Here is an 18,437-nt window from a genome sequence, read left to right as displayed (position 1 = left end):
GAACATGGGTTGTGAGTTCTTAGCTCAGTCCAGAGCATCAGAGCATCCTGTGCTTGTGAATTGAAGAAAACATGATTATTCAGAGGTTTGTGTGAGGGCTGTGCATCTGGTTTCTGTCCCTGCTGGTTTCTGCTTTGTATTGACAGTTGCCTCCTATTTGTGACTGGGTGTGTGGCCAGGGAATGAGTGGCTGGTACATGGGGAGTGGGTCAGTGCTTTCTGTTTTCTTACTTTCTTGCCAGGGACCAAACCTAGTCCTTTACAAAACTGGGCGAATGCTCTTTACTAAGTGGTATCTTCAGTGCTAGGTCCTTTTCACGTTGTTAACAATTTACTGGTCAATTTACATACCATAAAGTTCATCAATTTTAGATGTACAAGTCAGTGATTTCAACAAATTGTCTGAGTTGCACAACTGTGACATCCATATCTCTCTAACATTTTCTTACCTCAGTAAGATCTCGTATGTCCACTTCATTCCTAGTCCCTGTTTCAGATAACCAGTAGTCTACTTTCTTTCCCCTTTCTGGATGTTTTGTAAAGATGAAGTCATAATATATATGGTCTTTTGTGTTTGGCTTTGGTTTTCTTTTCAGAAAGGATTTCACTGTGTAGCCCAGGTAGTCTTAGACTCATGATCTTCCTGCCTGAGTTACCTGAGTCCTGGGATGACAGGCCTCTTGCACCATCAGTACACTTCAAGTTACAGTTAGTCATTCAGAGAGGAAGAAGGAAACTGGGAGAAAACATCAGTACACTTCAAGTTACAGTTAGTCATTCAGAGAGGAAGAAGGAAACTGGGAGAAAACAGTATACCCCTAAATTGAAAAAAACAAGGGGGGAAGGTTAGAAAAGTAAAAATGAGCCCCCTTTCCAGCCACCTTTAATTCAGGCTATAGCTTTAGCTTTATAGAGAAAAGATGACAATTTAACCCAGAGCTTTCAGGTGCTCACAGGCATATACCTACTTTAGCTTGGCTCTGGGAAGAACCTCCTGGCAGCTGGCATCACAGTGGGATGAGCATTTTTAAGAGGAAATGATCACACTGCAAGGCAGGAAACCAGAAAGGACTCAGGGTCAGGCTTCAGCACTTGTAGTGCTGCTCTCTCAGCTCTGGCATGTGAGTGACCACTGTCTTCTCCCAGGCTCTATCCTAATGACCAGCACACCCTCTAGACCCCACATTGTAAGGGACCCACTGTGGCCACAGTGGGACCAAACTTGCAGCGTGAATCATGGCAGCAAGTTAAGGCGTATCCAAGTGTAGCATGTGGGAGTGCTATTGTTCCTTTTGAGGATCCCCACCCTGTTTCTCATGGCAGCTGTGTAACACGGTCTTCTACCCGTCGCACACAGCAAAGGTTTTGGTATCTTTACATCCTTGTCAATACTCTTCTTTTCTGAGACAGGATCTCCCTATGTAACTCAGACTGTGGACTTGCACTTTTGATCCTCCTGTCTCAGCTTTCTGGGATTACAGGTTTATGCCATCAAGCCTAGTAACATTTATTTTCTGAATTTTTTTGGTTTGTTTTTTGTTTTTTGAGACAGGGTTTCTCTGTGTAGCTTTTGGTGCCTGTCCTGTATCTCGCTCTGTAGACCAGGCTGGCCTAGAACTCAAAGAGATCTGCCTGCCTCTGCCTCCCGAGTGCTGGGATTAAAGGCGTGCACCACCACTGCCCGGCTTTATTTTCTGAATTTTAAATTTTTTATCTTCTTAGTAGCTGTCTTAGTGTGTGTGTGATAGTACCTCTGTGATTTGGATTTGCATTTCCCTAATGAATAGTGATGTGAAACATGTTTTTTGTGCTTCTGTGTATGTGGCATGTCACGGCTATGCCATTTTGATAGCACTAGGTTTTGTTGCCCTTCTTGAGATAAGGGATCATTATGTAGCTCTGGCTACTAACTGTAGACCAGGCTAGCCTTGAACTCAAAGATCCATATGCCTCTGCCTCTTAAGTGCTGGGATTAAAGGTTTATGCCACCATGACTCAGCTAGCACTCGATTTTTTTTTTAAATGTATATCTCATGTGGGCTGGATGTAGTGTTTCATGACTGTAATTCCAGCTTTTGGAATGGCAGAGACAGGAGTATTGGCATAAGTTCAGCCTGGGCTACTTGGTAAGACTGTTTCAAGCAAACAATTATTGTGTATGCAAGTTCTGAGAATAATTTTAATTATAATTGAAAATAGTGACTTCAGTTACTGTTAACATTTTCCTAACTGGATCAACCAAAACACTACTGAATAGGAAAAGAAAATACTTGCCTGTGTTTAGCATAGGAAATTAATTTGTAAAAATGAAGTTTTGTCCCCATCAAAATACCAACACAATTCTTCACAGACCTGGAGAGAATAATACTCAACTTCATATGGAAAAACAAAAAACCCAGGATAGCCAAAAGAATCCTGTACAATAAAACAGCCTCTGGAGGCATCACAATCCCCGACTTCAAGCTCTACTATAGAGCTACAGTAATAAAAACAGCTTGGTATTGGCATAAAAACCGACATGTGGACCAATGGAATCGAATTGAAGACCCTGACATTAACCCACACACCTATGAACATATAATTTTTGACAAAGAAGCCAAAAGTGTACAATGGAAAAAAGAAAGCATCTTCAACAAATGGTGCTGGCATAACTGGATATCAACGTGTAGAAGGCTGCAAATAGATCCATATCTGTCACTGTGCACAAAACTTAAGTCCAAGTGGATCAAAGACCTCAACATAAATCCAGCTACTCTGAACCTGCTAGAAGAGAAAGTAGGAAGTAGTCTTGAACGAATTGGCATAGGAGATCACTTCCTAAATATAACACCAGTAGCACAGACACTGAGACAAACAATCAATCAATGGGACCTCTTGAAACTGAGAAGCTTTTGTAGAGCAAAGGATATGGTCAACAAGGCAAAGCGACAGCCTACAGAATGGGAAAAGATCTTCACCAACCCCACATGTGACAGAGGACTGATATCCAGAATATATAAGGAACTCAAGAAATTAGACATCAAAACGACCAACAGTCCAATTGAGAAACGGGCTTTAGAACTAAACAGAGAATTCTCAACAGAGGAAACTCAAATGGCTGAAAGACATTTAAGGAATTGGTCAACATCCCTAATCATCAGGGAAATGCAAATCAAAACAACTCTGAGATACCACCTTATGTCTGTCAGAATGGCTAAGATCAAAAACACTGAAGACACTTTATGCTGGAGAGGATGTGGAACTAGGGGAACTCTCCTCCACTGCTGGTGGGAATGCAAGCTTGTACAACCACTTTGGAAATCAATATGGCGCTTTCTTAGAAAATTGGGAATCAATCTCCCCAAGATCCAGCTATACCACTCCTGGGCATATACCAAGAAATGCTCAATCATACCACAAGAGCACTTGCTCAGCTATGTTCATATCAGCATTGTTTGTAATAGCCAAAACCTGGAAACAACCTAGATGCCCTTCAACTGAAGAATGGATAAATAAATTGTGGTACATATACACAATGGAATACTACTCAGCAGAGAAAAACAATGACATCATGAGGTTTGCAGGCAAATGGATGGATCTAGAAAAAATCATCCTGAGTGAGGTAACCCAGACTCAGAAAGACAAATATGGTATGTACTCACTCATAGGAAGATGCTAGATGTGGAACAAGGATGACTGGACTGCTACTCACATCACATCACCAGTGAGGCTACCTGGAAAACGGGACCTCAAGAAAGACACGGAGAAATGGATGAGATCTACATGAACAGCCTGGACATGAGTGGGACCAATGAAGGGTGACGGTTGAGGGAAAGAGAGTGGGAGATCCTAGCTGGATCAAGAAAAGAGAGGGAGAACAAGGAATAGGAAACCATGGTAAATGAAGACCACATGAGAAGGGGAGAAAGCAGAGAGCTAGGGAGGCCCACGGAGATCCACAAAGATAACCCCGCAAAAGACTACTGGCAATGGTCGAGAGACGGCCGGGACTGACCTACTCTGGTGATGGGATGGCCAAACACCCTGATAGTTGTGCCATAAACTCCATCCAAGGACTGAGGAATCTGGATGCAGACATCCACAGCTGGGCCCCTGGTGGAGCGCTGGGAGTCTAATTAGTGAGAAAGAGGAGGGTTTATCTGAGTGAGAATTGTTGAAGCCAAGGTTGGATAAAGCACAGGGACAAATAACCAAATGAATGGAAGCACATGAACTATGAACCAAAGGCTGAGGGGCCCCCAACTGGGTCAGGCCCTCTGAATGGGTGAGACAGTCATTTGGCTTGATCTGTTTGGGAGGCAGCTGGGCGGTGGTGCCCGGTCCTGGGCTCATTGCATGAGTTGGCTGTTTGAATCCTGGGACTTATGCAGGGATGCTTGGCTCGGTCTGGGAGGGGGGGACTGGACCTGCCTGGACTGAGTCTATCAGGTCGATCCCTGTCCTCGGGGGAGACCTTGATCTGGAGGAGGTGGGAATGGGGGGTGGGCTGGGGGGAGGGGGAGGAGGGCGGGAGAGCATGGGAATCTGTGGCTATTATGTGGAACTGAATGGTGTTGTAAAATAAAAAAAAATAAAAAATAAATAAATTTTAAAAAAATGAAGTTCTGTGTGCTGAGACTTAAAACTACAGAATGCATGTGTGGGTAACATAAGGTCACAGTACACAATTATCCAGTGTTAGGCCTTGGGAGAAAATAAGAATCTTATTTGTTTGACTGGTCTTTTGGAAATAGTCCTGTTTGTTTAACTAGCACATTGTTGACCTCAGAAGTCAGTCAGTTCAACTGAGAAATGCTGATAGTTGGTAAAGTGTCTAGAATATAAACTTAGTATTAACCATGTTCAGTAGGATGTATTTCACAATAGCATCAGCGGATGTGGTGTGAAATGTGAGATTCTTGAATAATGTGACACTGTACTGAAAGCTGGTGAAGATTCAAATAATTGAGTGGATAAATCAGGTGCCTCTGTGGAGTGACTTGATAGCCAGTAATACTGAATGTTGTTGACAAAGGGTAGCTATAATTCTGGCTGATGTGTTAACGAAGTTATTAATTTCTAAGTTTTATTTGGAATGTGGGAGATAAATCAAGACAATTTGAAAGCATTCTAAATTCTTGATCTTTGATACATTGTAATATTTAGTATAACACAAACCTATTGTTTATTCAAAAATACCTAGAGTAATGGGAAACATTGAGGACCCGGCTGTATAGTTTTCTGTGTATGGTATTTAGCATGTCATTTCTAATTGGGAAGGGTGGATTTAAGAGCAATGTGATACAATGGTTATTGGTTGTTCAGTTGGAAATAGAAACTTTCTAAAAGTACATAATCAAATTGCAAAAAGAGGAACATTATTTTAAGTGTTACATTTATTTATGTGTTTAGTGTTCGCATGCCTGTGGCATGTGTGTTCAGATAACTTGCAGAAGTCAGCTCTTTCCCCACCATTTGGGCCCAGTGACTGAACTCAGTCACCAAACTTGGTTAGCACCTTGTATCCACTGAGACATTTTGCTGGCTCTGGATGATGATTGTGAATATAAAATATTACTAAAATACTATCATAAAACATCTAATTTTAGTCTTAACATAGCCACTAAAGTTAAAAGCTAAAAAGAGAACCAAGTTGATTCATAAAATAAAGTTTTATATTACAGTATATTTTATAAACCTTATTAGAAACACATTCAAACTGCTTATCAGTAGTTTTCTTCCTCAGAACTATTCGGGGTGTTGTTTCAGAATTAAATTTTAACATTTGTTGCCAAAGAAATTTAACCACTGAAGTTAAAACTGCTTTACTTTAGAATTCTCAGTTCTTTGTGAAAATATGTGTAAAAGTGAGAAATTTAAAATTTTCATATGTTATATAAAAAGTTTTCCTCTGCATTTTTAAAGATTTATTTTTATTTTTATGTAAAAAATTCAGTGTGGGTGTTTTGCCCGTATGTATATAAGTATGTTTGTCTACCATGTGCATGTAGTGCTCACATAGTCCAAAAGAGGAAGTCAGAAACCCTGGAACTGGAGTTATAGATGGTTGTGAGCTGCCATGTAGGTTCTCAGTATCAAACCTTGGTTCTCTGGAAGAGCAGCTAGTGCTCTTAACTGCTGAGCTATTTCTCCAGCTCCCCACTCCCGCTTTTTATTTGGAGAAAGGGGTTTACTACACATAGACCTGTCTGGCCTAGAACTCACTATGTAGACCAGGCTGACCTCACAGAGATCCACCTTCCTCTGCCTCCCAAGTGCTGGAATTAAAGGTGTGCATTACTATGCCTGGCAAAAGTTCTGTTTTTAAACTTAGGAAAATCTGTAAGAAATACCAGTACATATCCAGAATGTTCTTGTTTGTTTGTTTGTTTGTTTGTTTGTTTGAGCCCAGGTCAGTTGATTGATTGTATGAGCCTTTCTGTGGTGTTCTTGACCCCTCTGACTCCCACACTCCTTTGTCCTCTTCCTCCACAGGATTCCCCAACTCCACCTAATGTTTGGCTGTGAGTCTCTGCTTATATGTTACAGTTGTGTAGCTTGGTCCTCTTGGGGGACTCTAACCTCGGGAACAAGGGCTGTCTCCCGACTCTATTACTGGCTTTTGGGACCCTTGCCTTGCCTAGCCTTACTGCAACTTGATAGGCCATGTTTTATTGATACACATAGGAGACTTGCCCTTTTCTGGATGGAGATGGAAGAGGAGGGGATTGGGGGATGGGTGAGGGGAGGCTGTGGCCGGGATGTAAAATAAATAGATAAATAATAATAATAAAAAAAAGAAAAGTAGGTACAAATGCAAGGTTGATACTAGAAGCATATGATGTTATGGCTCTTTATTATTGATTAACCTAACTTGAAATGTTTTATTTTGTTTAGTCAGGTCAATTCAGTGAAGATATGATACCCACGGTGGGCTTCAACATGAGGAAAGTAACTAAAGGTAACGTCACAATAAAGGTACGTTGGCTTCTATGCATGTGTGTGTTTATGTATTCATGCATGTATGTGTTTATGTATGTATGCATGCATACATGTATGTATTGCCCTGTCCCTCCCTTTATACTTGATTTAAATTGTAATCGAAGAATTTTCTGTTCCTTGGGTTTTACCTGCTGTTTATAATTCCCAAGTAATGGTTGGATATTGGTGAAATTATTAAGGCCACTCCACGTAGTTAAAAGGGAGGTTTATTTAGGGGCGTAACTTACAAATGAAGGGATAGGTAGGTTGCAGGTTCTGGGAAAGACGCAGTGCAGTCCGGCGGTGTTCTCTGGAGAACTCTGTTCGGTCTACTTCCAGCGTCCAAGGTCCAGGAAACAAGAGCATCGGTGCATCCGGATCTCAGGTCTTCAAGGTCCTCTCTCGGCCCCGCCTTGTAGGCGTGACAGTTACCGAAGCCTCAGTGGGGGTTGGAACTTCCAGATCAAGGTTGGAATGGCTACCCACTACAGTTGGATTGTTCGAAAAGACTGCAAATCAGTTATTTATGTTTTATGATGATAGGTTAAAGTGTTTAAGAGTTGAATGTAGTTAAGTGTCCATAAAAGTCAACTTACCACATGGGTTAGTAGAAGTAACATTTGATATCTTAAGAATTCCAAAATATAACAGTTTGAGCAGTGTTGTATATTGAAAGGTGGTAATTACTTCCAATAATGTCATCCTAGTATATTTATGGTAGCAAATATCATAATCCAGTTTTTTTCTTTTCTTCATTTTTAAGCCTAAAGTTGAAACTAAAATAGGAAAAGTGTAACTCATTTTTATCATAATTTCTTATTAGTTCCTGGACTATAGGAATGTTAGGGGATTTAATCTTTTCTTGTCACTCTGGTTTTCCTTCTGTAATTCCTGCAAGTTTAGACCTCCAGCCTGAACCATGTGAACATTTTACCCAGTTCTTGTTGACAGATCTGCTTGTTAAGTTCTTTTTTCGCCTTTTCTGATGACACTCATCATTTTGCAGCCTCTGTCTGTGTGTGTGTGTGTGTGTGTGTGTGTGTCTGTGTGTGTGTCTATGCATTTTTACCAGTGTCAGTGCTTCAGTTGGAAACTACTTTAAAGAAGCCCACAACTGAGGAGTTGTATGTGGCCATATGCAGTACAGTGCTTATTGAGCAGGTAAAACAGTGAGATTATTATGGAGAACTCCAAGGGAAGGAATGCTGATTCTATTATTTACAGAATAATTTAAAAAGATACACTTAAAGTTTAAGAGATCCTGAGCTATTGCATGTTTTTGTAGATGTTAAAGTTGTTATTATCTTAAAGTTGCATATAACCATGATTAGAAATGTATTGGGTAATAGTTATTATCATGTTGCCAAATTTAACCAAGTCATTGCTCAAGCAGAATTTTAGATCTATCATTCATATATTTAGAGTTGAGAAGGGGCCCCAAGATTTCTCAGATTGAATTTGGATTCGAGGTTTTAGGAGTACTCTGGTTCTGTAACATTTGACCTGTCTTTCTGACTTCTCCACTTCTGGTAGTACCTTCATTAGTACTTGAAATGCCCTTATTAAGAATTGCCTTGTTTTGATTCAAGATCTGGGACATAGGAGGACAACCCCGGTTCCGGAGCATGTGGGAGCGGTATTGCAGAGGAGTCAATGCTATTGTGTAAGTTGGTGGTGAGATTTTTTTTTTTTTTTCTTTTGGTCTATTAGATTAGTCTTGAAAGAAAAAAAAAATTGCTTTTTAATACTTCCAAAGGTAGACTTAATAATTATCTCAGACAGTAATTGTCTTTCTTAGCTAATATCTCAGTATTAACATGGGATTATTTAAAATCATAGAATAAGAGATTTATTGATTTCTTTATTCAGCTGAGTGCTCTTCAGTATGTTTTCCAAAGTATAACATGTATTAATTAGTCTCTGAATAATGTAGTTAAAAGTATTCATGCTGAATGTAAGACTTAATTTCTTTTGATTAGCACTTTTAGTATTGTAAATATTAAGAAAATTTAAAGTCTATAATCCTAGTTCATTGAGAGTCATAGAGATGGCATGTTGAGATCGCTTTGTTTTTTAAGTTACATGATAGATGCTGCAGATCGTGAAAAAATAGAAGCCTCTCGAAATGAGCTCCATAATCTTCTAGATAAACCACAGTTACAAGGAATTCCAGTAAGTTTGGAGAATCTGATATTTTATATTTGCAATTATATATTTAACATTGAACTAATCTTGGTATTCCTAGAGATTGATTTTAGGATTTCCAATACCCCACAAGTGCAGAGATCTGAAGATTCTCAAGATTTTTTTCTTTTTTTTTGTTTTTTGAGATTAAGCTTTATGATGTAGCCTGGGATGGCCTGGAACTTGTGGTCCTGTTGCCTCAGCCTCCCAAGTGTTGGGATAATGAGTCTGCCACCATACCTGGCTTCTCAGGTCCTTTGTGGAAATGGTGTAGTATTTGCATGCAAACTACACAATTCTTCCATGTAGTTTGAATATTTAGATTACTAATAGTATTGAATACAGCAGAAGCGCTGTGTAATAGTTGTTGACTATACTGTTTAGAGAAAGATGGCAAAGGGAATCTACATTTTCAGTGATGTTACAGCACCCCCCCCATATTTTTGCTTACTTTTTTTTTTTTTTTGAGATAGATTACACACTATAGCCCAGGCTAGCCTGCATCTTAGTATATAGATAGCCCATGCTGGCCTCAAACTGGACATCCTTCCACCTCAGTTCCCGAGCACTAGAATTTAAGTTCTGTCTCCTGCCTGGCTTCCCATGTGCTTTTAATGTGCAGTTGGTTGGACATGGGCGTGGAGCCTGTGGGTCTAGAGGGTGCTAATTATATTTGAAATTTACTATGTCTTCTTTTTTAAGGGTTAAGAGTACTTTGAGCTGGGCGATGGTGGCACAGGCCTTTAATCCCAGCACTCGGGAGGCAGAGGCAGGTGGATCTCTGTGAGTTTGAGGCTATCTTGGGCTCCAGAGTGAATTCCAGGAAAGCTACACAGAGAAACCCTGTCTCGAAGGGGGGGAAAAAAGAGTACTTTGGCTTCAACATTGTGAAATTGAGAAATTGAACTTATCTTCCTGACCTTTCTCTACTACTTGTGGTATTTCCTCATTGAATGAATTAGTTGAAATACTTTTGTTAAGAATTGTTTGACTCATCTAGCTGTGGTTACTTATGCCTATAATCCCATGCTTGGGAGCCTGAGGTAGGAGGATTGCTGAGAGTTCCAGACCAGCCTGGAAAAATCCTGTGTTGATTTAAAGATCTGGTGTGTGGGAGAATAGTCCCAGTTCTTAAAAACTGGAATCACCTTTGCCCAGTGTCTGCTGGAACCTGGATACCGTATTGTCTATAGATGCCTTAACTAGATAGTCACCAAACTATGTAGAAAGAGCAGTGCTCTGTTCTGGGGATGGAATGATGGGCAGAAGTTGCTAGAAACACTGCATGCTGGGGGAAAGATACATTTGGGAAAACAAACAAACAAACAAACATTTAACAGTACAGCTCTGGTGATCAGTGTCAAGACAGGTGCAGAAGTCCTTAAGAATTGCAAAGATTGCTGGGCAGTGGTGGCGCACGCCTTTAATTCCAGCACTTGGGAGGCAGAGGCAGGTGGATCTCTGTGAGTTCGAGGCCAGCCTGGTCTACAAAGTGAGTTCCAGGACAGCCAGGACTGTTATACAGAGAAACTGTATCTCATCCACATCCCCCCCCCCCCCCCCCGAAAAAAAAAAAAAGATTTGTGTAGTTCAAGGTGAAGGAAGAAAGTTCTCTGAGTCAGTGAAGTATGACTGGAGGTCTGAAGAATGTGGGAATGTGAAGGAGGTGATGGTTGGTAGGGAAGAGTTCCAGGCCCTTTGGTGGTAGGAAGCAGTGTCCAGAACACAGAGCCTTGGGAATGGCTGGGTTGAGTGACATGCTGAGCTGTAGCTGGGACATTAGAGGCCACATTTACAAGATTGTGTGGATAGTCTTTGATATGTTTTAAGTAAGTGCCCTGTCTGTCACAGCTACTTTTGATTCTTTTTTCTTTCTTTCTTTCTTTTTTTTTTTTTTTTTTTGCTGTGTTTTTGTCAGTTCTTTTGAAAATTTCAGTGTGTGTGGTGTGTGTGTGTGTGTGTGTGTGTGTGTGTGTGTGTGTGTGTATGTGTATGTGTCTTTTTAGAAACGACCTCACTGTGTATATAACCAGGCTGGCCTCTCAGTGAATGATCTGTCTGCCTCTGCCTCCATAGTGCTATAATTAAAGGCATGAGCTACCATACCTGGTCCTCATACAATGTGGTGGTGGTGGTTTTTTTTTTTTTTTTTTTTTTTTTGTTGTTGTTTTTCTCTTTTGCTCTTCTGCTCTTTTGGAGGCCCACCACTCAGCTCCCAAATAAATACATGGCGTCTTGTTCTTTCTTATGAATGCCCAGACTTAGCTTGGCTTGTTTCTAGCCAACTTTTCTTAACTTAAATTATCCCATCTAACTTTTACCTCTGGGCTTTTATCTTTATCTGTTTCTGTATACCTTTCTTTTTATGGCTTGCTGTGTAGCTGGATGGCCGACCCCTGATGTCCTCCTCTCCTTTTCTTGTTCATCGATCTCTTCTCCCCATATTTCTCCTCCTATTTATTCTGTCTGCCAGTCCTGCCTAGCCTTCCATTCAGCTCTTTCTTAGACCAGTCAGGTGTTTTAGACAGGCAAAGTAACACAGCTTCACAGAGTTAAACAAATGCAACATAAAAGAATGCAACACGTCTTTTCAGCATTAAACTAATGTTCCACAATATAAACAAATGTAACACATCTTCAAATAATATTCCAGAACAACAATGTATTTTGTTTGTATTCCCATCCACTCCTCCCCAGTCCATCCTTACCCAACTTGTGTCCCTTTAAAAATGATTTTTTATGATCAACTGAGTTCAGTTTATGTTGCTGTATTCTCATGGATGTGGGACCATTGGAGTGTGGTCAATTTGCCAGGGGCCACACCTTTAAAGAGAGCTGACTCTCCCTCCTCCAGAAGCCATTAGCTGTACTAGCTCCTTAAAACCTGTGTGTGTGTGTGGGGGGGAGATCAGTTATCTTCATATTTGCATTTAATTGACACAGATAAACCCTTAGCTGTGAAGTTTTTTTTTTTTGTTTTTTGTTTTTAATAGTTCTGGCTATCCTGGAACTAAATATGTAGACAAGACTAGCCTCAAACTCACAGAGACACACCTCCCTCACCCTCACCTGCAACTGTGAAGATATTTACATTTTGGTTATGGCTTTCTAGGTAATTTCAGAATGTACATCATAGCCTTAGAATTATTTATGTAGTGCTGGAGATTAAGCATTGGACATGCATGTGTGTCATGACTTGTGTTTGGAGGTCAGAGGATTCCATAACTACCACGTGGGTCCTAGGGTCGAACTCAAGTCATCAGCCTTTCTGCACTGAGCCATCTCTCAGCTTCTAGAGTATCTAGGCTGCTTTTATGGTAGGAGTTATGCAATACCAGGATAAATTCATAAATGAGATTGGCTACCAGTCACTCAAATCTGTTTTGTTTGTATTTCTCAAGTGTGCTTTACAGTTAAGGTGTATGTTAACATGAAAGTCTTTTGGAAATCTTTAGACTACAATATGCTTCTGTGATCTTTTTGTACATAAGATTTACCCATAATATCTTTTCTTTTTAAAGGTACTAGTACTTGGAAACAAGAGAGATCTTCCAAATGCCTTGGATGAGAAACAGCTAATTGAAAAAATGTAGGTCCTAAGAAGAGTAATGTTGAGAAGCTTGTTGGTAAATTATAGTTTGTCCTCCGTTTTGTAAGCATAATTACATTATTCAGTAATGATCATACCCTGTTCTTAGATGGATAACCTGGGCCAACCAGAGAAGTAAATCTCTGAAATTTTGTTAGTGGGAAAATACTCTTTTTCATAGTAATAAAAATAAGTGAAACTGAGTAAAGAGTGGTATGACAGCTGCCATCATTTTTTTTTTTTAACCAATTCTTTTCCTTATAGGAACCTGTCTGCTATTCAGGATAGAGAGATTTGCTGCTATTCAATTTCTTGCAAAGAAAAGGACAATATAGGTAAGAAATGGCTGCTGATTTTTCAAGAAATTTGGGGAAGGACTCCATGTTTTTTCCTGTGCTGTAGTGAGTGGGGACTTTGTTAGGTGTTTTTTGTTTGTTTTTCCCTAATGTACTTCATATTTTTAACTGAGGGATTGTTACCTTAGGAGACATGTGGCAATATATTGAGACATTTTTTTTGGTTCTCATAACTGGAAGAGGGTAGAGACACAGATCTAAACATCTTTCAGTCTCTCTAGCAAGAATTAACACAGAATGTTAGTAGAAGCAGGCAGAGCTGCTCTTCACTGTAGTTTTTAGGATGTTGTGCTGTCTTTAAACCTATTACTTCTTTAAATATTCTTTTATGTTTTCTAAGTTAGAAATGGGAAACTTTGGGAGGAAAAATAATCTTTTATTACTGTCAAGAACTAGCCAGATAATTTTCTAAAGGAACAACAACAAAAAGGTCAGCTGGTCATGGTGGTGGAAACCTATTGCCCTGGCTTTTTGGAAGCTGAGGCAGGAGGATTGCTGTGAGTTTGAGGTTTGCCTGGGCTACATGGTGAATGCTAGGGCAGCTCTGACTTGGTAGCAGGACCCTGTCTCAAAAAGAGGGGTGGGGATGGGGAGATGAGGAAGTCAGTTCAGTCTTGGGTTCATTTATTCAAAGCTACAAGGGGTTCAGCAGTGGTGGTGAGAACTGACTAGTGTTTGAGGCTGCTCATGGCTCACTAGGGTGCACTAATAGTGTGTAATTCAGTGCTTCATGTGCAGCGTTACTGAGGCTAAGGAAACCACTATCCTTACTTTAGATTCAACTGAGCATTAATGAGTTAATGAACTGCTTCAAAAAGTATTTGAGTGCACATGGTTTCCTGTGTTTTACTGTTCTGTTCATGTGGCAGGGCAAGTGTCTTAATCTGAGGAAGGTGTCCTGGAACCACACGAGGAGAGTGTTTATTCCTGACTCTAGAGAATCTCTCTTCCTTCTATATTTTTGTCTAGTCTTGAGGACTCACTTGTCTTTGGGATTTTAGCTTCTGTCTAATGACTGGAGGAAAGAAAGGTTTTTTCTTTTTTTTTTTTTTTTTTGGTTTTTTTTTGAGACAGGGTTTCTCTGTGTAGCTTTGCGCCTTTCCTGGAGCTCACTTGGTAGCCCAGGCTGGCCTCGAACTCACAGAGATCCGCCTGGCTCTGCCTCCCGAGTGCTGGGATTAAAGGCGTGCGCCACCACGCCCGGCGGTTTTTTCTTTTTAAGTTTCTTAAATATGAAAATGCTGTCATTTTACTTTAGGCTTACTTTCCCCCTCTGATTTCACACTAGTGTAATAAAAGATGTAGAAGACTTGCTTCAGCAGTTATTAAATCATTGTTTTCTCAGCTGTGAATAGTCACTTTTGCTCAGCTCCTGGCCCTAGTGTGTACTTGATATGTGTGGTCTACAATTTCTCTAATGTGTTTTAGTTGGGAAATTGGAAGACTGAATTTACAGTTATCTTTCAAGCTTGGAGGATAGAGTGTTACATGTAGTGGATTCTCACATAGCTTGCAGGTAGTTAGTACATTTTAAAGAACTCAGGACAGTAATTCAGTGCTCTGACTTAGCTGCCTTCTCAGTCTGTGGACTTTTCCTGGCTCTCCTCAGCTGCTGGAGCTTTGACTGTATGTTGATTCCTTGTTAGTTGCTTCTCCTCTTCAGATCTTTAGAATAGAATGTCTGATGTCAGATCCTCTAGATGTGAGTCACTTGGAAAGCAGACCAGTTATGTCTGGGCATGGTGGCACATATCTTCATTACTGGCGCTTAGGAGGCAGAGGCAGGCAGGTCTCTGAATTGGAGGCTAGCCAGTCCTGCCAATTGTGCCTCTTGCTAGCTTCTCTGTATCCTGTGTTTGGATGCTCCAGGTTTTCATCCCTTCCTGTCCAGTGACCTCAGTCAGTCTGCATACTGCAGCCTCCAAGTTGTTCTCTTGTACTTGCTGACTTGCTAAAGTAAGTTACTATAGCTTCCCTAGTTCAGATTCTCCAGTAAGTTCCTGGTAACTGGAGAATAAAGTTCTTACGTGTTAGCACCACTTTATTTATTGATACAACTCAGATACTTGTGCTCCCTAGGAGACATTGTTTTAAAATAATTTTTAGAGCAAAAGAAGTGGGTTTCATTATGACAATGGCATGCATGAAAGTCATACTTTGTTCACATTCCTTCCTCTCTTTTATCCCTCCCTATTCCTGCTGGGCTCACCCTTCCCCAGGGAGTTCCCCTACCTCTGCTTTTATGGTTTGCGTGCGTGCGTGCGTGCGTGCGTGCGTGCGTGCATACGTGTGCATGTGACGTGCAGATGCTGTAATTTTGTTCTTTATGTTTGAATAAAATCCCTAGAGACATTTTGGTTCTCATAGTAGGGCTGGCACAGAGTTAGTTGTTAAGGCCATGGGTGTCATAAACCATTCTGTGAGGCACAGGAAAGGTTCACCTCATGAAGTGAGAATTATTCAGCTCAAGGATAACAAGGACAAGGTTATAAAGCTGTGGTCTAGGGTTCACAGTGAGTGACAACCCCATTTTTCTTGTGCCTTAGCCACATCTTAGCAGCCCCCCATGTTCTGCAGTGGGACATGCCTTCTGAGACTTGTTGCTTTTGTGGTTTCTTGTTTGCCAGTCTCTGTGTAACATCAAAGCCCAAATGTTAGTTACTTTTATTTTTATTATTATAGTTACACATTTCTTGAGGTCAGAGAGTCCTTTCATGTCTTTGCCTTCCTGGCAGTTTGTGTTTAGCTCCCAATCTGACAGGCAGTAAGTATAAGGTACCAAGTTCATGTTCAGGATCTGGTAGTTGCTCACATTGCCCTCTTGAAGCTCTGGTGATGGAGTTCAAATGAGGAAGAGACCTAGCACCTTGAACATTTTAAGTATTGTCTGTGTGTTTAGTTTTGTAATGCTGATTTCTTAACTCTCACTTTCCCTGCCTTTAGATATCACACTTCAGTGGCTTATTCAACACTCAAAATCCCGAAGAAGCTGAGACATCCTCTGACGTCTTCCAGTCCTTCTTGGCTATAATCCTACAACTACTGTCCGTTCCTCTGAAGTACTTCCCAGAACATGGTCCTTCCTAAACCCAAGAAATTGCCTTTCTCAGAGTTTATTTCTCATGTGCACTGCTGAAGATGTATATTCTTATCCTTCATAACAAATCAGCTGGAGTTGTCATGATAAAGTCAGCACACACTAAAAGGCTTCACACACTTGTCTAGTGTGTAGAGGCATCTTTCCTTTTTCTTTTTTAAAAAACACCTACATTTTTGACCATCTTAAATTAAGAAAATTGCATATTACCATTCTGGTCTTTCTGGGCCAGATTTTTGTATTGGTTTTCAGTAAATGTCTACCTATTTCATTAGAGTCCAGTAGCTTATACTGGTACTGACTTGATGCAGCATGGAATTCCTAGTGCCACACACAGTATTTAGAAAACCTTCAAGCCTGACTCATGTGGGATATGAACATATAATGTTTATCCCATCGCACACATGCATGTGAAATGTAGACTTACACCGTAGGAATAATTGGTCTGCCAAGAGTTAGCAGAGGCACCAGGTCAGCGCGGTGGGTTCCTTACACTGGAGACTTCTACCTGGTAAATTTTAAACATTCTGCTTTCGGAGTGTCCTTTGTCACCAGATAGCATTTGGGGAGATGGGAAGAGTTATAGCATGCTCTTTTGTATCTGTCCAGATCATTAGTTTTCTTCCCCCTTTTAACACACTTTTTTAAAGGGATGGGAATTGAAGATTTTTTCAAAAGCTTTCATGAATTTAAGAGCATTCCAGCTAGTGTAATAAAACCCGTTAAGAGTGTCTGACTTTGTGTGAACACACGTCTGTTCTTTGTCTCCAGTCACCCACCCTGTGCTGCCGCATGACATCCTTAACTCCTGACTTTTTATATCAGTCATGAAGTTGACTTTCAGCACAAAGGTACTTAGAAACAAATCTTAGTTTTTCTTACCAATGTAAGGTTTGGCACTCTTTTCACTGGTGCCACTAGACTTCTTGATTGTGACAACTCTAGACCTGCCTGCTTAATCTAATCATGCGCAACGTCTACAGGTTGTTTAATGATCAGCCGCGCAGAGGACTGAGGAACCAATGCTCTTTATTGTTTGCTTCTATGATACAGAGCTGTAAAAAACTCACAGTGAACATATTTTGTAGCTTAGTGACCTCCACCTACATAAAGGGACATGTTACTACTGGTTCACTGGTAAATTGTTACTCATGCCGATGTAATGATAAACCCTGTGGTTACACCTGCTTATGTGTTGCCTCACACTATGTGTGACTTGTCTCTTCTGTTAAGCAGCACTTAAGTCGACAGTACATATTCAGATGTGTTGAGTGTAGTCAACAGTAAGTTCTTTTAATGAATACCATTTTAAGTTATAGACTGCCACGGCCTTAAAATATTCTGTACAAATAACTGCACTGTGTTGCACAGACACTACTTGTTTTCTCCATTCACATTTTCAGTGAGTAGAATCTGGCTTTACAGTTCTCTTTTTATTCATGAAGCATGTTGCACTCTTCCCAGAGGATGGGATGGGTGGTTTGAATGAAGGGATATTTAAACTTGCTCATGTAGCCCAACACGAGTAATGGTTACTGTGAACCATTTCAAAGAATGTGGTGACTTGCTTGTGCCTAAAAGGAGGGATTGGAACCAGAATGTGTAACTAAGCGGGGACTGCATAGGTTTTTGTTAATTGACCTATAGCTAAACTTTAATGTGTTTGTGTGTCTTTTCATTGCTTTCCAGCATTTCAGGACATCTAAAAGCTACTACCAACATTTTCCTGTGCATAACCTCTGCATGTGAAAACCTAACAGTTATTGAACTTTGTAAATACGTAAATTTTTTTATTTAGGTGTGGATGCATTTTTCGTCTGTTTACTTCTCAGCTTTATTCAATAAACTTGCATTTTGAGGGTTGCATTGACAGTTTTACCTTAAAATGTGCATCCTGATGAAAGGTGCAGATCTTTGGAATGGAGTGGAAAGATAATTACTTGAAAAGGGCTCCACAGACCATGTGCTGGAAAGAAGTTGTCATCTCAGCTGTCAAGGGTTGGGCCAGTGGGATGAACTGGGAATAAACTTTTACAGTATCTACGCAGTTGGTACTATGGTTCCCTCCTTTCTCTCTTGCTGGGAAAGGATTCTATTACTGGTAAACTGTAGTGGCACTTGGTGGGTGGGCACTGAGGATTGAGCCTCACCAATGCTAGGCAGGCGCTCTGATGCCACCGAGCCAATTCCCTCTCTCCTCTACCCCTAGATCGAGGACTTTTAGGTGTTAGGGGCTAGTAAAGAATTTTAT

The 18,437-nt window shown here is 40.5% G+C and overlaps 1 protein-coding gene across 1 annotated transcript in view; it reads left to right on the top strand.

Annotated features, from left to right (window-relative positions):
• LOC114691982 (ADP-ribosylation factor-like protein 8B) overlaps positions 1–18,230 on the top strand; it is a 42,167-nt gene extending 23,937 nt beyond the window's left edge. Inside the window, exons 2-7 of the mRNA XM_028867581.2 lie at positions 6,877–6,957; positions 8,550–8,623; positions 9,039–9,132; positions 12,666–12,733; positions 12,998–13,068; positions 16,033–18,230. Of these exons, the coding sequence (XP_028723414.1) occupies positions 6,877–6,957; positions 8,550–8,623; positions 9,039–9,132; positions 12,666–12,733; positions 12,998–13,068; positions 16,033–16,082 (438 nt within the window). The 3' untranslated portion in view covers positions 16,083–18,230. The remainder of the gene's footprint in view (positions 1–6,876; positions 6,958–8,549; positions 8,624–9,038; positions 9,133–12,665; positions 12,734–12,997; positions 13,069–16,032) is intronic.
• The last annotated feature ends 207 nt before the right edge of the window (positions 18,231–18,437 follow it).

Source organism: Peromyscus leucopus, chromosome X, assembly GCF_004664715.2.
Source record: "Peromyscus leucopus breed LL Stock chromosome X, UCI_PerLeu_2.1, whole genome shotgun sequence".
Classification (NCBI taxonomy): domain Eukaryota; kingdom Metazoa; phylum Chordata; class Mammalia; order Rodentia; family Cricetidae; genus Peromyscus; species Peromyscus leucopus.
Note: the sequence above shows the minus strand (reverse complement) of the source record. Positions and strands in the feature narration are given on the sequence as shown.